At 41.0% G+C, this 23,095-nt stretch overlaps 1 protein-coding gene across 1 annotated transcript in view; it reads right to left on the reverse strand.

The window, feature by feature from the left end:
• Positions 1–3,577: 3,577 nt before the first annotated feature.
• LOC125916956 (dipeptidyl peptidase 4) overlaps positions 3,578–23,095 on the reverse strand; it is a 78,665-nt gene continuing 59,147 nt past the window's right edge. The window contains exons 20-26 of the mRNA XM_049623202.1: positions 21,551–21,745; positions 18,815–18,869; positions 18,127–18,226; positions 15,674–15,738; positions 6,568–6,640; positions 6,232–6,305; positions 3,578–4,697 (exon numbers count right to left, since the gene is read on the reverse strand). Of these exons, the coding sequence (XP_049479159.1) occupies positions 4,596–4,697; positions 6,232–6,305; positions 6,568–6,640; positions 15,674–15,738; positions 18,127–18,226; positions 18,815–18,869; positions 21,551–21,745 (664 nt within the window). The 3' untranslated portion in view covers positions 3,578–4,595. The remainder of the gene's footprint in view (positions 4,698–6,231; positions 6,306–6,567; positions 6,641–15,673; positions 15,739–18,126; positions 18,227–18,814; positions 18,870–21,550; positions 21,746–23,095) is intronic.

Genomic DNA, 23,095 nt, shown 5'->3' on the forward strand with positions numbered 1-23,095 from the left:
ACCCCGCTCATCTCATAGTTCTTACCACGGACTTAGCTTTGTACGTAGATTCTCTTGCTTCTGGTGTGTGTAGTTCTAGATTTCTGCCATGTGACTTATTCTTTCCATTTGTTTATAAGTTCCTTAAAAATTAGGAATAGCGTTTTATCCCTTCTTTGTAACTTTCCAGAGCCTAGGTCTGTGTTCGGATTTTTCTCCAGCTGGGAAAGGCTGCGGACAGAATCCTGAGTAAAATATATCACAAAATGCTGCTGCTCATCTTATTAAGAATGTATTAAAGATCCAAGAAAAGACTCTCACTGGTATGGCAGTATAGAAAGCAAAAACGAATGCTTACTGAACACCTTTGTGTACCCAGCACCTGTAGACACAGACACCTAAGGTGGGGAACTGTGTAATCTATGGAATCATCAGTGGAGTCATAAACCAAGATAAAAAGCTCAATAGCCGTGAATAGGAGGAGGGGAAGGGTGGGGTTGAGGGTGCGTGCATGGATACAATGCCGGCATAGTGTATGCACAACTCTTCACAGCAAGGCAAAAATTCTGTGAAGTAGGTGTTTTTGTTCTTCTTTCAAATTAAGAAACTGGGGTTCAAAGAGACTAGCGCTCTTGAAAATGTTTCTCGCTTGAGTGGTGCTGCGGAGATTCTAACCCATGTCCACCTTATCCAGGCTGCAGTGCACTGAGTCTCCAGCAGGAGGCGAGGAGCGACTTCCGCCCTCCTTAACAAGGTACTCCTTCCAGGTCACGCAACCAGAATCAAGTTAAGATGAGTAATATTTCTTAGTATGTTACACTTTCTTTGTGACTCATATTTTTGTGATTAACACTGGAAACAAAACTTGCCCGATGAAGTTCTTTGCTCACAAGTCACAAGTATCATGACTTTGGAGAGGAGAAGCTTCATGAAATAATCAGGGTTTTGGTTATTTGATGGGTCACGCTTCTCACCAGATACGTGTTTTAAATAATTTGTTTTAAATTGGGATGAACTGTTCAGCTGAAAGATTGTGAAGAATAACAAATTTCGTTGAGCTTGTGGAAGTTTAAAGTCTGTAACACTAGAGAAGATACCCTTCTCAATTTAGCAGTGGGGAAATTACTTTTTTTTATTAATTCCAGTTCTAAAGTTTAAATGTTAATATTGTCACAGGTGACATGCGGAAAGATGATAAATTTATACTGAGCACGACATTGGTCTTACTAATAATACCTTGCTCTGAGCTTTTCTTATGGGCAGTGATGGTATGCTTTATTACTTACTTTCGTCTCTCATTCTCAATCACCTATATACCTCAGACATACTGAATACACACTGCAGACCATTGAGGATGTGTGTAAAAAGGGTCTCGGACACTGCTGAAAGAACCACAAAGTTGACAACAAAATTCTCTTTATGAAAAAAGCCATCCTTGTGTTTTGGTATGTTTTTCATTTAGAACTTTCTGCATCTTAAATATTGTGCAAATCTAGTAGTTTTATAAATTGCAATTCTCACGTCAACTTAGCTCAAAAGCAGCAAATACCAAGTAGTAGCATTGGTAGCTTCAGTGACCACCTGTGAATAAGAAAGAAAATGCCTGGAATGACGTACAGCCGAAAATGCCTGGAATGACATGACATACAGCCTGACGTGATAATTGATCTTTATGGTGGTGGCTTTAGAGGATGAACTGATCTATGCCTTCTGTTTGCGAAGGCATGGAGGTATATCATCCTTTTTAGCAAGGTTTCCAAAAATGTCCATAAATAATTTTCAAGTGACTTTCTAAAAATCGTGAGCAAAACGTAAAAGCAAACTCTGGATCTGTAGAAGAGATGTGACTATCGCTCCTTTCCTTTGGTGTATGTGCTGCTCCTGGGCACTGCTGAGCTCCAGCAGGTTGTGTGTGATAGGAATCTTAGCATCCGTGCACCTGCTGAGGCCGCAACTGTCAATGGCAGGCAAGTCTTCACATTTTTTTTTTTTTTTTTATTTTTGGGACAGAGAGAGACAGAGCATGAACGGGGGAGGGGCAGAGAGAGAGGGAGACACAGAATCTGAAACAGGCTCCAGGCTCCGAGCCATCAGCCCAGAGCCTGACGCGGGGCTCGAACTCACAGACCGCAAGATCGTGACCTGGCTGAAGTCGGACGCTTAACCGACTGCGCCACCCAGGCGCCCCCAAGTCTTCACATTTTGGTACTGCACTTCGTTTCTGTGTGTCTCCAGCTTAGCCTCAGATGAAGTTTATCTCTAAGTTATTTGTCAACGTCTTTACCTTCTTTTCCCAATAAGCCAATTTAAAACTCTTATTGGAGAGTAACTCTTGCCCTAGGAGGGCCAGATGAAATCTACTTTAACTTTTGTAACCCTCATTATATGAAAGATACATGCTAGAATTTTTTTATTCCTTCTGAGCGCCAGAGAAAACATTTAACATGTTTAGAAACTACTGTTGTACTATATCAGATGTTACACAGGGGTCTTAATATCTGTGTAGTATCTGATACTATATAACACCTACTATTGTATAAAATAGTCTTACTGATTTCTGTAAAATATCTGAGGTTGTGCAATATCTGATGTTAACATCTGATACTGCCAAATGGTCTGAATATCTGTACAACATCTGATATTGCACAATATTTGGTTTCAATTAAAAGAATTTCTTGTTTTTGTGACTATTAATTCAGTACAGGGTGTGGACATATGATCTATGACTACTGTTTCTAGATATAGAACTCTGCAGGGATTGGCCCATTCATGATGATTGAACTCTATTAAGAAATAGAATTATGACAGGGGCTTTATAGGTTTGAAGGTTGATTTATGTCTCTAATGGGTGAGTGGGATTTGAGACTTAAGGTGAAGCTCTTCAATGACATGGTCCCGAAGTACAACTGAAGCTGAATTTCACAACCCTCTGTCCATTCCTATGTGTGACTCACTGGTCTTATGTTGAATTGATAGATTTTTTTCCATTTCTTCTACTTTTAGATTTTTATGCTGGAGCTCAGCCTGAGATAACTTTTTCCAGCAAATGGTCTGAAGCTAAGTCTGAGTTCATAAAATCAATTTTTTAAAAATGAGGCCATTTTGCAGGTAACGGAACAAAAAAATCACATTTCCTCAGTTATCTGTTAGGCTAAATTCAGCATCTGAAATCTATGCTTTCATTAATATAGATGTGTCAGCCACAAATAATTCAACCCTTAAGTAATTGAATTTTTTCTTAACCTATACTGAGATGATATTGTTGATGTTATTTGTTCCTATAATATGAGCGTCATCGTAGTTTCCTGGAATAAAATCATAAATTACATAAAAAATAAAAATTATTTGGGTTTTTCAAATGCTATATATGTATGTGTGATAACAAATTATATATGTAGTACATAAAAACCCTATGAACTGCTTAATTTAACACATTTTTATGTATCTGGCTTTTTTTTTTTTTTTTTTGAACAAAAACTGAACTCTCTCCATGTTTACAAGGCAGTCTGGGATAACAAGCAAAATAAACAAGAGCCTTTCTGGATAAGCGTGTCCATATGCCAGTGTGGTTTAGGTCTCATTCAAGACACAAAATGCATTACCTCTGAAAAAATGAAGGAACATTTATTCGACAACCAGGAGAAATTCCACAGGATGTAGAGCGGGAATAATAATACATCACTTTGCGGTTTATTTTCAGTTTTTAAAAACAAGTCCAAGGAAGTTAAAATCCCCTTTTAATTAAGACGCTCAAAGAAATGACATGAGAAAAACTGATGCAAGGACTCCTTCAAGTTAGAATATGTGATACAAATATTTTCATCTTTTAACAGGGCAACCTGATGTGCTCACGTCTCAGTTCCAGGCTGCCTCCCTCAGCAGGAAACATCAGTATTTTATGAAGCCCGTTGGCAGTACTTTCCCCTCACCCTTGCTGTGCTTTCGTAGCACCTGTAGCCATAACCAGCACCTGCGGGCCTTGCTTGGTTGCCAGTTTCCTTCTCATTTCTTTGGAGTCTATTCAACTGCTGTGGTTTTACTTAGAAGTCGGTGCTTGCATTTATGATTTCCTGAGACTGGTTAAATAATCTTTCTCAGAAAACCGTGCCCATCTAGCTGTGAACAGCTCTCCTCCAAGAGTTGCTGACCGTAGTCTGGTCGGGTCATTGGGCTCGGACTTGACTTCCCAGCCATGCCTCCTCACTTCTTTCCCTAACCCTCCCTCTCTCACCCCCGCTTCAGGGACATCACTGCGTTCCCTTTAAAGAAGAGAGCACGCATGGGCTGGTCCAGTTAGAAAAAGATGAACGCTTCCCAGGGAACCTGTGCAGAGCTCCCATACGAACAACTCCTAGTTGTTGTTTCAGCAACTGATGTGGTAATGATTTTAAATAATAAACAGAAACAGACGGAATACTTCAAACTTGAGGAAGGTAATAATCTGTCGTGAAGACAGAAGTCCCTTCTTAGGGTTATAGATATGAAATTTGGGAACAAGAGTAACGCTGAATTTCTCGATTTGCGTGTACTTTTTTTTTCCACGATCATCATAACAGTGCAGCTTTGAGACAGAACAAAAATAGCTTTCAATGAGGTTTGGCAAGCCGTTTGAGGTGCTAAGGTAAAGAGAAGCATTGTTTTATGAAGTGGCTCATGTGGGTGTATATGTGTTGGTGGGCTGGGCCGCTGGCAATTCCATGGTCTTCGTCCGTATACCACTGCAGAGGAAGAAAAAGGTCAGAAGTAGGAAGCCAGTTGTCTCCTTTTTTGAAAAAAAAAATAATTCAAATAAGCTCTCAACAAGCATACATAGAATTAAAACATTATTTTAAGGATATACACATGTTCTAATGAAACTGTCCAAGTCCATTTTAAGATCTGGCTCAAAGGCCCCAGAACCACATCATGCATAGGAAAGAATGTTTATCCCATTAAGCACACTAGTTTTAATTAAGTGTTATCAAGTGTCAGATTACTCCTACACTGTAGTGAGAGAAACGATATTAGAATAAATGAGTTTGTTAAAAGCACTCGTATGCACTCCTATGTTACCAAGGCGCTAGAAAAATCTATTTCAATATTTCATATATGTTTAACAGGAGGTCAAAAGTCAAATGTATTATTTGAAAACACACTTTGATTTTTCACTGGAATTTTCTATCTGTGTGTCTGATATTTATGAAAGAGCTGACCCGAGGCAAAAATTTATCAATTCATCCTACATTAAATAAGTGGGAAGTCACTACCGGGCAACCATAGAGTATGGAGACATAAATGAACTTTAAAAAATTGCCTAATTAAAGCATTGTTTCTCTTCTTTGAATAGTAGACAAATAAACCTCGACCTCTTAAAAGAATCTGACCCAAAAGATATATACCAGGTTTGGGGTTTGTTTTTTTCATTTGTTTGTTTTTGGTATCAAATAACTGCTCCATTCCCATATGGTGGGCACCCTTTGAACTGATCACAGAGCAAAGGGTGTGTGTGTGAGAAGACAGTGAAGGAAAGCAGGTTTTCTAGCTGATACAGGCAAGAAAGCGATTTACACAAAAATATTTAGTGTAACACACATACACGTACATATAAATATACACACATACATACATATTTATACGTTGGTTATATACACACACAATCTCTTTTTCCTTCTTGACCTGAAAAGGTCTATTGCAGAAAATGAATTTCACTTAATATCTAGAAGCATCCTTCTATATAGGCAACAACAGCTCTAGCCATTTCCAACTCCACAAAACAAGCCTAATTGTTCATTACCTGTGGCTGTTCAACAAAAGGTAACATTGTAATTGCAAAGCGGCAGCCGTGCTGATTATTAATGTCCCACTGGTGTTAGAATGGCTAGTAATACATCCTAGACAGAAATGGATTTCCATACTGGAGCTGAGCTATTATCATGCTGGTTCCACTTTAGAATTGGTCTGCCACACATTTACTAAGTGATTACTTTTGAATCAAAACAGGGAGAGACTGAACAACCACATGGATGGGAGAGCAGTGTTTTGACACTCCCCAGATATGCAATATTGTGCTTCTCAACCCCCAAGTCTTTAATAGTATTGAATACTACTCTGCCTATGGCTTTAAGGATATCACTTCCAGCTTCTTATTGGAAAAATAAAAACCCTTTTAATTCTGTCCCTGTGTCCTGGGGCTGCTTGAGGAGAAGGAGCCCAGAGAGGGGCAACTAGACCCCACCAGCAAGTTCCCTCCGTTTCCACCAAGTTTTGCTGTACCATTGCTTGGAAATCCACTCCGGCATCCACCAGGGCTTTGGAGATCTGAGCTGACTGCTGAAAGTGAACGTTATCTGCAAAGAGAGAAAGGAATCATAAAGTAACTAATAGCAGCTCCTTTTCTGATAGGAAGGGTGGGAAAGGCACAAGAAGAAAGGGACTATTTGAAGTTCTAGGACTTAGCATCCCATTTAGCCCAAGACAAGTGAGTTGTGGAAAGCAACACTGTTTTATTGAAGTAAATGTAACAGTCTTGCCCCTCATGCTTTTGTTTTGTCAGTAGTGAAATTGCAAACCTGTCTGTGATACTAAAAAGTCTAATTAACTGAAACTCACCATCTGCTGTTCCATGAATAAGGAGGTACTCAACTTGTTTAAAATTTTCAGCTCTGCTCATGACTGTTGAATTCTGGAATTGGGAAAAAGAATGTCATTATTCAAAAAAAGATCTGCCATAAACTGATTTTTCACTTCAGTTTACAAAATAAAATGTTTTCAGCTGGGGCCCCCTTTGATACAAAATATAGCAAACCGATATTTAAGCAAATGCTGTCTCCATGCATGGCAGAATGCACAGCATGCCCTGTGCCTGGGAGACAGGACTGGAAAGGGAGGATGTCACATCTTCCCTGCACACGCAGGCAGAGGGCACCTGCCACCAGGGCTGCAGGCAAAACCCCTTGAGTCCCAGATCCCAGATTGGCTGTGTCCTATGCATTAGCACAGGGCAGAGTCTCATATTAGCAATGTATGTTCCATGGGCTTATGCTGTAGTTCAGCCAAAAAGTGTATTGCCATGGCAACCATGTGTCACATGGTGCCATACATGCTACATTTCAAAGAGCCTGTACATAGCATTTGCAACTGAACATACTCTGCAATATGTCACATGAACTTTGGTCCACATTGCTAGGCAATGAATGAGGAGCAAGTATTACCTCTTTTGGAACAGATGTTTCAAGCCTAGGCAAATGTAACATATGGGAGGGGAAAGGGGTGAAAAAGATCAAGAGTGGCCTCAGAAAATCAGTGGGTTGTTGTTATCTGCCTCATTCTGTATTAGGGAAAATCCTGCTATCGGATCAAGCCATTCCCAAATCAGCCAGAGAAATAGGGCAAAACATTGAGAGGTTAGCTTTTTGAAGACTGGCCTCAGGCAGGCAGGACTTCTAGGATGGGGGCGGGGCCTTCATGGTCATCTCCTCTTGGTTTGGGGACGTTTACAAAGCTGGGATGAAGGTACAAGTGTCACACAGACATCCTAGTGCCTTTGGGAGGGGGGTGAGCTGGAGTTGGCTTCTATTGTTTCCTTATGGGTCGGACAGAGGAAGGGCCAGTCGTCTTCCCACAGCTTCAAAAATCATCCAGCTATGTCTTCAGCATCTCGGGAAGTCCAAGTCAACGTTACGAGTGCCAAGGTTTGTATTCCACAGACATCTTTGTAGCTAATGCCAGCTTCGTATTTTTTGATGGGAACCCCGAAGGTCTGGCAGGAAGGGGATGGGGCTAATGTGAGAGGCTTTGTGTTCTATCCCGTTTCAACATCGGTGAGCTGTGCACCTGGAGGCATGCTGCTCCCTGAATCCTGTTTTCTGTGAAATGGGAATATTTGTAAAAACGCTGCTCTGCTCAATCCTGCCAACATTTCTGTGAAAGAGGTCTGTAGAAACCCTCCTTTCTCCATGGAGGCTCCCAAATTCAGAAGTGAGGAACTTGCACTAGGTTACACCTGTAGGAAGTGTCCGCTGGGCACGGAGTCTGACGGCAGAGGCTTTCGCTTGCCTTGCCGGGCTGAGGCCACTAAAATTCCCAGCAGCTCATGATGTGGTCTTCCAGCAGAGGAGCAGGGAGAAACAGGCTGTTAAGTGACGGTCGTGGAATCTGTAACGCGCAAGGACACCGGGTATCCTTCGCGCTGGGTTCCCACGCCTTCTCAGGATGAACTAAGCGAGAGGGAGCTGGTCTGCACAGCCCTGCGAGACTCAGCAGGCGTGTTTTCCCACGAGGCCGCTGATGCGGAGCCCTGAGCGGTTTCTTCTCGCCAGAGAGGGAAGGGTCGAAATCACTCTCCCCCGAAGCACAGAGTAGGATTCAAAGCTTGAGGAGCTGGAGGCTGGGGCTTGAACACTGCCCGCGAACAGGGAACGGCCGTCGGTAACGGGAGCCCCAGGCCCTGGCGCTCCCGTCGGCGTCCCCCTGAGCAATCCTTGCTGCCAGCCCTGCTCATGCCCGGCGGCTTCCTCCACGTCGGGCCGCCCCCCATGAAATCCAGCGCTCTGCTCACCCACCGCGCTCAACTTCGCCGCCGAGACCTGACCCACAGGGACAGCCCCGGCACTTCACCTCACCTCCCAAAGCCCCCACGGGGCCTTCCTGGCTTGGCAGCGTGAACAGCAAAAGCTGCTCCCACAACCTCCACGAGCCATAAAACTGAGAAATGTCATTGAAACACGGAGTAATAGTTAGGAGACATATAAATACTCAGGACAGTTAGCAAGGAATGTGATAACTACTGGAGTTTGGACCAAAACAGTTTCTGGCTGCCTTTTTTTTTTTTTTTTTCTTAAATGGAGTGAATACAGGCTGAAAGAAGACAATTTTTATAAACAAGTAAAACCCTGAGCCTAAGATAAATGTTGTGATGTACACACTGTAGCTGTGATGAACTAGACATGGTGAGAAATGCAACATACTGAGAAAAAGACGAAAACTGTGATAAAAGTGTCATGATGCAAATTGTTTTACATTAACAATATTACACTACAAAGAAAGAAAGACAAATACTTTAATGCGGCAAGAGAAAAATAAAACAAAAGCTTCCCCTGCAACTGGGAGGTAGGTGTGCCTTTTCCATGCACGGTCCCCCTGCTCCCAGGGACAAGCCTCAAGAGGGGCCTCCCTGCTCCAGGTGGACGGCTGGGCAGGAGCGGGCGGCCTGGAGGCCCACACCCGCTTTCAGGCCCTCAGGCTGCAGAGAGCCTTTCTCCCCCTACCACCCCCGGCCCAAAGACGTGGCCGCATCACCCTTGCCTCTGGCACCACGGATCATCCGCTACTAGACCCAAGAATCCTGGCTTCTCAATCAAGACAGACCCTGGGCTGTCCCCTGTGTGGGACACTTGAACCTGTGGAAGGCCTCGCCCCAAGCCAGAGGAAGAGAGGACATGTTCACTGAACATGTGGTTAATGATCAGAAATAATATCATTGTGCTATTTTAACCCACTGGGATAGGATAATCCCCATTTGCCTATCGATGGCAACAGAAATAGCAAAGGAAATGGATGACTAAGTTAGAAGCCGAATAGTCTATCACCAGCTACTAAAAAGGAAGCTCAGAGTGATAAATGGGCGAGGATGCAATGGTGGTGCGGTTGGCACTCTCCCGAGGCTAGAAACTTCCGGAGAGCCCCGCTGTCAGCAACAGTCTGGCAAAACGAAGTGGGAAGGATTGGTCCAGTGGCTGTGCCGATTCCACAGCATCTCTGTGAGGAGCTTTTCCTTCAGCCCTAAGAAGAACCATCTGTAGCTGCTTGTTGGATCATGCTGGTTCCTCAGTCACCTTCCAACAAATACATCTTTGTATTTTTGAAATAAAGAGAGAGCTGATGAGAACGGGGAAGGAGTGTAAGAAACAGAAGTTCTGACAATTTGAAGCTACCCTTTGTGCCATCGAGGAACCAGAAGGACAGTCTGCTTCCTGAGGATGACGGTGGCAGTTGCCACATTTTGAAAGCTGACTTCGTGGCAGGTGCAGGTGTATCATTCAGTCCTGTCAATAACCCTGTGGGGTAGGCTTGACTATCCCCATTATCCAGATGAGGAAACTGAGGCTCAGAGAAATCAAGTAATCTCTCCAAGCTCATACTGCTAGTCACGGTGGAAGTCAAATCTGAGTACAGGTCTAACTCCAAAGTCTCTCCCCTTAGCGTTATGTCCCAATGTCCCTTCACATCCCAGCCAGCAAACTCATCACCATTTCCACATTTCTGTAGAAAAAGCAAACAGCCACTGGTCTAACAGCCAGCCAGCACCTCAGTGAGCTATTACGGGCATACCGACTTCCTCCATGCATTCCCCAGCTTGCAACCAAAACCTCGTAAAGAGCATGAACTAATGCTAATTTGGGAAGCACCATTAACGCCACAGAAAACAGAGGCCACGGAAATGTGTTAAGAAAAAAAAAATGAATCCAACCCGATCTGTCGGATGTTTTACTTGTTTACGTCTATCAAACAACTGTATCCATGAGATGCCAAGGAAAGAGAACCCATCAACCCGACAGGGGGCCCTACCTCAGGCCTCACCAAGCAACACTGGCTTCTTTAAAGATCACACAGCAGTCAACATTTTATCAGCACTCAACAAACAAGTTAAGGTTTGGCTTAAATCTGAAGGTCTCTCTCCCTTTGGCATATTCTGGGATAATAGAACAAATGTCAAATCAGTACAAGATGGCATATTTACAAAATTGCACCCTGTTTTGCATAACCTAACGATGCAGCAGTTCTTAAGGATTGAACATTTCAAATCTGCTAGCAGAAGACTGCCAAATCTATGACTGTTTCATACACTTGCCAAAAGCCTATCAAATTTTGAGCAAAATGCAAAATAAATCTCCTCTACAAGTTAAATCAGTCCCTTCTGTGTGTTCCAGGCTGCCCTCTTCTCTTGGCAACAAGGCTCAGGACTTGGGCCCCATTTCTCTTGCCCTTGATCTTCTGCCTCTCTCTGTGCATACTCATAAATCCATTCCCGCCCCAGTCTATGTCCTGCCTTACAGGCCACCATTTGGCCTGCTCTTCCCACAGCCCTGCCTCCATGGTATCTGTCAGTTCCTCCAACCTGCTTCACAAATCCCCAGGAAACCAGCTGTACCTGCTACTCATGTGTGTGCTGCCCTGTCTGCCTCGTCCCTCTCTGCAACCTACGGAGAGTGTCTGCGGCCTCCCTCTTTATTTCCGAAATCTTTCTTTATTGGCTTCACATAAGCGCCCCACCCTTTCCCACCCCTCAGTCTCTATATGTATGTAACGTTTTTGTGCCTCAGGTTCAGTGTCAGTAAAAGGAAGATAATCAGAGCACTTATCTCAGAGAACGTGAGGGAGAACTGAACAGAATAATCCACGTAAAGACCTTAGAAGAGTGTCTGGCCATAGAAGCAAGCACTGAATGAATGAGTGAAAACAATGAATGAAATAAATGAAACTGGACGCCCCTACATATGCACACCATTTGAGAGGGCTTGGGAGGGAAAGGTGAAATCCTAACTTCTTGGCCACTTCCTTTCCCTGCCCTACATGCTCGGAAGCTACAAAATTCCTGGGGCTCATCACAATTTGGAAGCCGCTGGTCTTTTCCACACATACGGGGTACTCTGTCATATTTGAGTTCATAGTTTATTACCTACTCTCTCTTAATTCTCTTTGAAAATTTTGTGTGCATGCTTTATCTCACCAACAAGTTAATAAACTTCTGAACAATTAAAATACCAGGCACTTTGAATGGGTGAGTGAAAGTCTACTACATGTTATTTTTTTAATAGGTGTGATTAAAAGACCTATGACTGACCATATGAAAGACCACTCATCAGTGTTAGTGAGAAACATACTCCTCAAGGTGTGGCTGCAGCTGCGATTTGCTTTTTTGCCAGTGGGGCTGAGGGTTTTCTCATTGCCTATCTGATTCCTCTGCTCAAATCTGTCACCATTTTGGTCTGCTGTGGACTGAAACTCACTGTTTCAGTGAAAAGATGTTTCCACAGGCTTCACTGCCTTTAAAAGTGCTCCTGCCTTGCCACTTGGCAGTAGGTGGTTGATTATCTACAAAGGGTTTTAGGGAGTCACTGTTCGTATCACTGCTTTGGGTCTGAGCCTTAGTCCTAGGGTCTGCTAATCTATATGGCAGCTTTGTAAGAATAGGAAAATGAATTCCTTCTGGTTCTATGCAGCCCCAGAGGTGCCTGTCTTAGTGAATGGAGCATAGACTGCTTTTAGCAGTGCACAAGCTGAACAACTATACATGGCATCCCTACCTGTTCCATTTGTGTACACAAATGGTTTCTCAAATTCCCTTTCCTAAATCATAAGTAGGACCTTTACTTCATACAATGTGCTTCTCTTGGTGATGTGGATTTCTCTAAATTCTTCCAAATCCGGGTTATCAGTGACCTAATAATGAATCCTTTTTCTCATTCTTTTTAAATTAAAAATCGTCTTCTCTTATAAAGGCTATAATAATCCTGGCTACTGATTGATGATTCATTAGCTGCAAATGTAAACAAAGATCAGGGACTTGCTTATTACACACTTTGGTCCTTCCTGTCCTGGATGTATTGAAGAGAGTCCGTGGGTCAGACTAAATGGGAACCATTTTCAAAATATCTCCTTCTGACCCACAGACATGCACAGGGTACTGAAAGCCTCTAAGGAATTGTCTTCTTTGTCTTTTCCAAAAGGGTGGGAGGAGGGAGGGAGGGAGAGAAGCAGAGAGAGAGAAATAAAAACAACCTGGGAAAGAAAAGTAAAAGATGGGGTCCAGAGGGGCAGCTGGGGCCTCAGAGGAAAATAGAATCTTTGAATGTATTCTTGCCAGAGACAAAAGCACAGGCTTATTTAAAAAACAAAGGAGGGCAGCTTTATTCTAAAGCCTGCTGTGCACCAAATATAGGCACTTAGATTCAGCTCTCCACACTCTGAGGAAGCAACTTACCAGGGTGGAAACAATTCAGTGAACGCGTTTGCCTCACTTTCCCTACACACCTTAACTCTCACCCGCCCAAATCATTCCTCTGAGTAACACATTGGGAACCTTTAGCGCCCTGGTACTGGCAGTTTTAATGTGTCCATTGCCAGCACTGAATTTTGTGCCAAGAAAACTCGACTCCTGGCGTGGAAGGATTAAACAGTCCTCGGGTGCCATCTGTACAGTGAAGTGTAAGAGTGACTCTGTGCACCCAGTGTGCGCGTGTTGCCATTGGCAGTGGGAAGGGACTTCTATTTACATGACGACCTCATGCAGCGAACACCTAAGGGGAGAGATGAACGTGGTCACCTCGGGGCAAGCAGAGGTGAGGAAGAGCGGGATCCATGTGGGAACGAGGAGCGTATAGGAAAATCCGGAGAACGATGCAGGATGAAACGGTAGATTAAAATCCATCATCCTAGCGGGGGAGGGCTGGCCCAAGAGGAAACGCCTTGGTGGCTGATGTTCATCGAGGGAAGTTAGGGTAGGTGGCGTGGACTTCCCTGGACGTCAGGGTTTGGACTTGACCCTGTGCTTCTAGGTTCAAAGACTGTTCAGAACGGGATTTTTAAAATGAACTTTTGACTTAACATCCAGCAGATTCTAGAGTCAGGGTTAGGGTCCTGGACAGTACACCTCGGTTCCAGGAGTTTTTAGTACTTTGGGATATTTTGGAAAACCCTTCAGCAACCCAGCAAATATGCCATACCGTAAGCGTCCTGGTCAAGTTACGGACAAGAAAACTCCAGATGGAAAATGAGAGAAGTGATGGAGACATGCGATTTTTGTAAGAATTGTTTTTCTTCAAAAAGTTCTTACATTAAATCAGGGAAGGTTTTCAGGTTCATATTGGGTAATCTAAAGAACACAATGTCCAGTAAAGACTTGAACAGTTAATAATAGTGCTGAGGGGAAAAGGGACTACAAAATAACCATAAATTCAAGATAACTTGAAGAGTAAGAGATATACGAGAAAACGTCCTAAGAGCCAAAGGGGATGTCAGTCCACCAGAAGAAGAGTACAGATTTCCTAGTAAATGGATATATAGGGGCAACGACATTCCAGGCATAAGGAACAGAACAGGGAAAAGTCCAGAAATATTCAGAGAGCAGTGACCATTGCAAGCGAACTAGACCACTGTGAGAAGGAGGCTGACCACGTGGTTAAAGACTGAGGGTTGGATTCAGTTGAGTCACACAAAAGATCCATGAAAGTGTTGTATGTGAGAATGTGGGGATTAATCTCACACCTCTTTGTGGTATAGACTGGAGTGTAGAAAGACAAGCGAAGGGGACACCAATTGGGTTATTATTACAAAAGCAGGTAGTCATGTGACAGCAGCAAAGTGGTGCCAAAGAAAGGAAAGGATGTCTACAGCAGCTTATCGGATGTGGAGGAGACAGAATGGGAAGAATTGAGTCCAAAGTATTAGGAGGGACAACCAGTGGAAATGGGGACAACCTGACTATGGGACCGCTTTGCAGTGGAAGATGATTTGTGCATGTCACATTACAGGTCGTCACTTTCCTATCTCGACCGAAAAACAGATGAAAACACACACGCAGGCCCAGACACAGCCACACGCTCCTCCCTGCACGGCCTCTGCCTTGAGCCTTCACAAATAAAGCACAAAGGGAGAAAACTAAACTGTGTATACTTAAGTTGCAAAACTCGACATTTTATTTGAGTTTTATTGTGTTTTGACCACACGGATTCAGAATCTATAGCAATGGCGGCGCCTTACGGAAACGTACAAATACCGCTCAGAAGCCCGTGTACAGAGACTCGTGGCACAGATGAGAAATCTTGGTAACTTACTCCTCTTTTTGTTTTTCTTGCTTTTTAATTCACTGTCCTGAGAAGAGTTTTGAATTTCCCTCAGAGAACGTAAACACGAGATGATTTACTTTGTCATCTGCAAGTTTTGGCGTTTTCAACAAACGTGACAGATAGACTCAGGAAAGTTTTGGAAGGGCCCAAGTGCCACACAGGTCCCTAGACTTAGGCTAGCACTCCTGGCGACACCAGTGTGGCACCAGAGACAGTGCTCTGGCTCCGCCATGGCATCCACACTAGCACAGGCTGCTGCCAATGAGCATTGCTTCCGGGCCACATTCTAAATGCTACAGCTTGTCTGAAGAGCAACCTTCCCACTTGTCTCCCATCAGCCAGCCATGTTGGATGCTATTCAGTAATGTGGGTTCAAGGGCTTTGCAGGGCGTTGCCCAACTGTACCTACTCGTCACCTGTTTTACTCAAACCTGGTTCGAACAAACTGTACATAGTTGGTATGAAGAAGAAAATCATAGGCTTGTACGTACATCTTAATTATGATAATACCATAGACATTTTAATATATAGCTAAAGGTTTAGAGAGTCTTCTGGGCTCTAAAGGAATATGTTGAATTTGACATGTTTTCTAAATGAAATTTTTATAATTAAAGTAATTATCTGGTGTTGCTTTGTATTTCCAAATGAATGCATATTGTGACCTATATAGCATACGATAAAGACTGTAATTATGCAGAATATAGTAGGGGAAGCTATTGGAGTATCTCTAAACCACCTGTGTTATTTCTTTTTAACAAGAATTTTGTTGGAAATAAAAAATATATATTTTCTAGAATAGATACACTTAAAAATGTTCTTAAACAACTTATAAATAGGTTATAAAATGGATCTGGTTTCTCATCTCTTACCTTGTAATAGTCAAGGTTGTCTTGTGGAGTCGGCAAACCCATGTAACGTTCTGTATACACTGAATCTGTGATGAAAAAGAATTCAAAATGCTTAATTCACACAATAAAACTTTTCCTCCTTTTATTGAGTTACTTTATGTGCTTTCACATGTCTTAACTTGTGCACAGGTCTACAGTATCCCCCTCAGGAGTGTCTCCTCAAGATCATTTTTATTGGGTGTGTTAATACAACCAGACACACCTGCTCAGAATCACGTTTTTTCCACACTTAGCCAGAACCAATGAGGGCAGAGGGAGATCAAACTAGATGATCTAAAACCCAACCAATAAGCCATCTGCAGAAAAATCAGATGTGAAGTGCTACAAGGTAAGGGCTCTTTACATTATCATCTGATCCTCTCAAAGAATCTAAGTTAGAAAGTCACTTAATGCCTCAACTGTCTGGAGTTTTTGATCTTGACACAAGCATATACCTTAATTTCCTTTTGGAAACCCCTTATAATGTTCACTTACTCGTTGCTTACTTAAATCATATTTTTTTTTGGCAGGTTAAAATTCACTATAATTAAAACAAAGAATTCAGGTATCATTTATTTGCTATATTTCCCTGTATTATGTCAGTTACTCCAACACAATGCACGTCAAACATTCATTTTCTCTCATTTTGTGGTGAGCCCTCAATTTTGGTATTATAACAGTTGTGTACTGTGAAATAGATTGCATTAATATCTGCTGAAATGATGTAAGCTCTTTTATCTATAAATATGGTTGAAAACAGGGTGCATATATATATACACGACACTCAACACACACACCCACACACACACACACAGGACAACAACTACCTCAGGTAACATTCTAACCTTTTTTAAATGACTGGCACTGTAGATTTAAAAATTATATTGATAATGAGTGTTAGTTACTCCACATGTGTTCTTTATGTTTTTCCTATGGAGATCAAAATATTGTCCTCCAAAATAAATAATGGCAACATTTTATCATTTTGATTAAAAGGAATACAGGCTATACGTAATTTTACATATCTAGAGGACACTAATATAGAAAATATAATATTTTAAAGATGTTTTAAAATATAAGATCTTCATAAAATGTTCATATATTTTAACATTTAAATATGAATAATTTAGGTTGTACATGTGATGGAGGGGAAATAGTCTTTAAGAACAAAATAAATTTTTCCTCAAACAGCAGAAGACTTCAGTTCTTCTTGTCCTAGAACATAATGACCCTTTTTTATTATGTTAATCAGGTTTACATGTGTGAGAAGTTCTGAAATTTTAATGAGTATATTTTAAATGCATAATACAGTTGTAAACTTCTACAAATACATCTTTGAAATACCATTTATGTATTCCTTCTATCTGATCTTTGAATAAAATTGTTCAAATTAATACATATGTAAGAATTCTAGAATGTTCCTACGTCTAGAAAGTTGGGTTGGTCCATATACGTTTAATGAAGCTCTCTTCTTATTAGACTTCTAAACTCATAAAGATTGCTTCTATTATTTTATTGGCCACCAGAGGTCTCCAAAAACAGGCTAAGCAACAGAACAATTAGCATCAAATAGGAAAGGTTTCTACGAAAACAAAACCATTTGTATATGGACTAAGTTGTAACTATGCTTTCCATTTTTTTTAACATAAAGATAGCAATATTTTATTTATTTATGTATTTATTATTTATTTATCTTCAATAAGATAAATCTCTTGACTTGGGCTTTAAAAAAGGGCTTTCCACAAGATTGGTACTACCATATATTGGGGCCAAAAATATTTAATAAGCATATTTGTTACCAATGAGTCTATCACATAAAGGATTTGAGATGGGGTCTGAAGAGGTGCAGGAAAATAATTCATCTTCTCACCACCTACCTAGTGTTCCAGTGCTCACTCCCTCCCCTTTGGGAATTATGATGCCTTCTATAATTATTTTCTGAATGATGAAAAGGAGATCCTAGAGTGGCTTTCATTAACTTAGAGACAGTGGGAAAAAGACAAACCCCCTAGGAATTTCCCTGTCCCTGTTCTCCTTTTCCCGCCTAAAGAGCCCTACTTATATCTGACCTTTACTGGAAGAAAAAGAAATACATGCTTCTTTTATTCTGCTATTATGTGAAGCCCCCAAATTCAAAGCAGAATAAAGATAAGGAAGGGTTTATCTGCAGAAATGTAGCATTAGGGATGTTTTGAAATTTGGAAAACAGTATTTATTGATAAGTAAATGTGTAGATATCAAATAATACCACCCAGGCTTTTGATATTAATAGCAGAATAAGGGAGACCATTTGATTTTAGATATCCATAAAGTACATCTATGATGAATCAGCTTATTTCCTGTAGAAACATTGAAACTCAAAAAAGAATGGTTTTGTCATCGAAATTTTAAGGTCAACATTCCGTATCTTTTGGTACCTGATAGTAATTACATACCATAATACTCCCACCGTGAGACAGGCGCCACGGCTATTCCACACTTGAACACACCACTGCCTGCTCCCAGGACCATTGAGGTTACGTACCCTCCATATGACTAAGGAATGGAAACGGTTATTTTTATGGAGGTAAAGGAATTCAGGACATATGGTAAGCAAGTCACAGTTTCCATATTTCTCACATCTTTATATACTGTTCCTCTTCAGAGATAGAAAGCATGGTAGAGAAGGGCTTAAATTGGCCTTAATTGGACAATATCTAAAGACTACACTTTCAGAGCCCTCATCCCGTTTCTTGATAGGTCTAAGGGGGAAAGGCATCAAAAGTTTGCCGGATACTAATTAAAGAAAACAAAATCAATACACACTAGGTCTTTACTGACTTTGACTCGTGAGGAAAATCTCCCTCCTTCCCTGTCTCCTACTCTCCTTCCTCACCATTCTACTTCTTTCTCTCTTTTCCTTACCTCCCTCACCTCCCTCCTTGATCAGAAGAAACAAAGCTGTATGCCCGACCAACAGGGACTCACTGCCTAGAGATCGAAGACATTTTATTTGGATCTTCTTAGATTAAAAATACGTGATTTCCATCTCTAAGTATTTACATGCCAAAGGTAAATTATCATGCTCTGGATTATATTCACCAACTATATGCATACAGATTCATTAACCAAACAACTACTCACCCAGCCCCAAATTGCAATCCGTTTGTCGTCCACAAATCCCATTTTTGAAAATTGTCTAAAATACATGGAAGAAGTCCATGAATTAGCACGGCTTTGTGTGTAGAAACTAAGATAAGTGCACAGATAGGAAACCCTGCCATTTGTTCTCTGTTTCATCCTATTGGAATCTAAGATTAATCACTGCCAGCAATCAAATAAACACCTGAGAAGGATGTCTGTCATTTTAAACTCAAGGGCCAGATGAACAAGGTTTACTTTTGTTGGGGGTCCACAAAAATTTTGTCTGTGTGTGCGTGTGTGCGTGTGTGTGTGTGTGTGTGTGTGTATGATTCACAGAAAACAAATCCTGGCAGTTTTTTTCACAGCTTTATATAAAAATTTGCAGCCCAGATGCACTTTTCTTTACATAATTGAATTTAAATCTCTCCAGATGTTTTTCAGTTTAAGAGAGGATGCCCCCACCATGGAGAGATATAGAGGCATGGAGAACATCTGGGTAGGGCTTAGAAATGTCTCTGGGCCCCCTACCTGAGAACTTAAACTTCTCTAAATAAATTCCTTCTTATGGTGGGTGTTGATTAGTTAGCTCAGCACCCATTAAATAGGAAGGAATTTTTCCCTGATGAAGTAAGAAGTCTTTTTGCCACTAAATTGTGTTCAGGATTGGTATTGAGGTAAAGAAATGAGAAAAATGTTTTATGCACCCTCTTCTTAATCTTAGCCTTACATCAAAAGGTAATTTGTTTCCTTTAAGGAGAAATCTAGTGAATGGGACTCTTTTAACTTTGTAGTATTGATGTGGGGTGGGGACCCTTACATTGACCTGTATGTGACTTGGAGAATTTTTGTGTTTTCAATTGTATATATGACTTAGGATGCCCTGAGTTAAGCATTATTAGCAAAAATTAAAAGTAAGTAGTTTTCAACTCATTATATTCTCCCTGTAAACTTTTAAAACTTAGACCACATATATGTATGGAAATGTCCACCAAATCATGAGTGTACAAGTTGATAAGCATTTACGGAAATGAGTATATCCTTAAACTAAGATATAGTGCATTACTATCCCCTGGAAGCCTCTGGGTCATTTCTCCCTTTGCAAAAAGAAAACATTTCGTATTCAGGATTCCAATCTGTACCTGTTTTTGAACTTTATATAAAATGGGTCATGCAGGATATACACCTTTTTGCCTGGCTTCTTTATTCAAAAGCCTGTGAGATTCATCTATGTATGCTGTTCTTTTTAGTCACTGAAATAGTATTCTGTTGTATAAATACATTCTCATTAAGTTTTTACTTTTTATTTGTTTAAAGTTCATTTATTTTGAGAGAGGGAGAGAGAGAGAGAGCACACAAGCGGGGAAGGGGCAAAGAGGAGAGAATCTCAAGTAGGCAGTACCATCAACTCAGAGCCCAAGGCAGGGCTGGAGTTCACTGAACTGTGAGATCATGACCTAAGCTGTGATCAAGAGCTGGCCGCTTAACTGACCGAGCGGCCCAAATGCCCCTCGTTAATTTTTTTAAACTGGAGATGTACATTGTGGACACCCAATTCTGTAATGTTGGATTTGAGAAGCCATGGAAACTCTGCCCTCTCTCACAGAGGATCAATTTGGGTAAACATTTAGATTTAAAATATCACAGCATTACTCCTGAACCAGTTCATCCTCTTTCTAATATAAACCTCCCTTTCTCTCTTTTTTACTTTAAAGGAAAATAGCAAATCATTAACTTTGGTGTAAGAGACTTACGGATACTTATTAAATTTTCTGTCATCTTCTCTTTGGTTGTTCCTTGTTTTTAAAGGCATTTTCTTCCACCCACTTATTCATTCACAGTTTTGCTGCATTTGCTAGTTTATGATTCCACAACATTATTTTAAATCAACCACTTATAATGTCTCCCTAGACATCCATGCAGTTGGTTATAGAACCTCAAAAGACTACATTTCCCATTTACCAGTTGAATGCAGCTGTATGTGAGTTGGGAGACTCACAACTTTTTTTTATACCTAAAATATGGGGTACAGACGCCTACCTTGCAGGGCTGCTGTGCAGTTCTCATGACGATGCAGGCAAAACATTGCCCATGTTACATGTGCATTACATGGTGACCATTATTCATGATTAAAATCTCTCTTAAGCCAGATCATGCCTATCTATGGTCCCGTGACTGGAAAGCACGAGAATGAGATGTGGTTCATACTTAATGAAGCCCTTATAATTGTGAGTGAAGATGGCTTTTGCTCCACAATTTCCCCCAAATGGCGAAGTGACCCTCATCCAGACTGTAAGAGCCACTCCTAGGACTTCATAGCTATCACGTGTAGTGTAGCTTCTTACATTCTAAAGGAACACTGAACTCCTTCACTTGTACTTGACTACAGGGATGGCTCACTTGTTGAGTTAGGTGTTTCCTCAGGAGTGCATTTATCCCTCAGTTTGTCCACGTATTAGTTGAATTTTGAGTCTCTGTTCCTAGAGGGTGGTAGCACATATACCAACTATCTTTCTAGAGTCACACAGAGGAATTTAAGAGCTGTGTCTTCTTTAACCTTTATATAACGTCTATAATGACATACATTTTTACATAAATGTGATTATCTTCATGAAAATACACCCCAAAGATGAAAGGTGCATCCCAAAACACTTCACATTCTTTACACTTTACAACTTGGAAATATAAATTGAGGGAGGAAAATCAGATGATCTTAGAATTCATCTCCTAGTCACTCACCTGGCTGCTTCAATTTGATCTTCAACTTCAAATGTTCCCAGTCTTCTGTTGACTGCGTGCATGATCTTATCTCCTTGGTAACCACTTCCTCTGCCATCAAAGCTAGCTACGATAATGTTTTCTGTGCTTGCAAGGTAAGTAGCCCAGTTGAGTCTGAAGATAGCGTCTGCTTTTTGACTACACGGGCCTGCATATCTGTGAAAAATCCCAAATTGTTAGCCTTTGTGGTTTTTCTGAATCAAATGAGGAGTGCTTATATTTCTACTCCCTGTGGACAATAAGTATGCATCTTTCCAGATCATGAGCCTGAAATTGTGCCAGCCACCAGGGTGCCCACAATGGTCCCTCTAAAACTTGGCAACATGACTATAATGGCTGTGTGTTTCCTTCAAAGATGCCCATCAGTATTATCTTTGAAGACTGGTATCAAACACAGACTTCACAGGCCAACATTTTCTAAGTCGTATGTTTCTTGGAAATCAAAGAAATAAAGACTTAACAGTCAGGACAGGGAAAGTGTGTTAGGAGAAATTAATGAGAATGACAATAAATGCAGTTTTGAATATATCCTTCCTCCCTGGCTTACCAACACTTCTCGACTACAAATGTATTTCCTAGGCTGGAACTTCCTTAAGCACCACTTTGGTGTATAATACGCACTGTTTTCCCTGCAACCCCAGATGGGGTTGCACACTAAGGCCACAAATGTGCACGAGTCATTGTGGAATGGGCCAAAGTATGAATGAATGCTACTCCTTAAAACTTCAAAGGAGAAAGAAGTAGACTGTATTGAAAAATGGGCATGTTGTTGTTCAGCATTCTACTTATTAACGTGTTTAACTCCCACTCCCAAACAGCTGGATGCACACTTTCCATTAGCCCTCTCATTTCCATTTGTTAATCAAGACAAGCTCCCGATAGCTTCTTGCATCACATTTAAATATGTCATCTTTTCACGATCTACGAGACTCCTGGACCCAGACCTTCTCCTATACCTCTCCCTCCAAGCCCATTTCTCCTACTGATCTGTTCACTGTCCCCTCCACTACATGCCTTTTCTCATCCTAGTGAAAGAAGTCAAAAGAACTTTGGTTTTAAACAAACATTATAGTACTTTAATTTTAAACTAAATATTGTAACATTCTAACTTTAAAGAGACAAATGCTCTCATGCATTTCTTGGGCAAGTAAACATTTTTTAACAACATGTGAAATGATATTAGATTCAATGATATTAGATATGGTAGAGTAATAGCTTCCCTTAATATTGGTTATGTGTCAAGTTACCTAACCCACTAAGATTAAACAACATTATTTTAAAAAATAGAAAGCAAAGATTTAGACATGTAAGGATGGGAAGAGGAAAATAACTGAAAAAACAGGCAGTAAATTTACCCTGTTTTTTTAAACTTTCCTTATAAAAGAGAGGTCTAATCATTCCTTATTAGGTAGTCAAAGAAGATAAAAATATCACTCTTTTCTAAAGGATCTGTTTTCAGTAGGGGGGCTGAAACCTAAAGCAAACTAGTGTCACTGTAGTCAAAGT

Source organism: Panthera uncia, unplaced genomic scaffold (assembly GCF_023721935.1).
Source record: "Panthera uncia isolate 11264 unplaced genomic scaffold, Puncia_PCG_1.0 HiC_scaffold_1352, whole genome shotgun sequence".
NCBI lineage: Eukaryota > Metazoa > Chordata > Mammalia > Carnivora > Felidae > Panthera > Panthera uncia.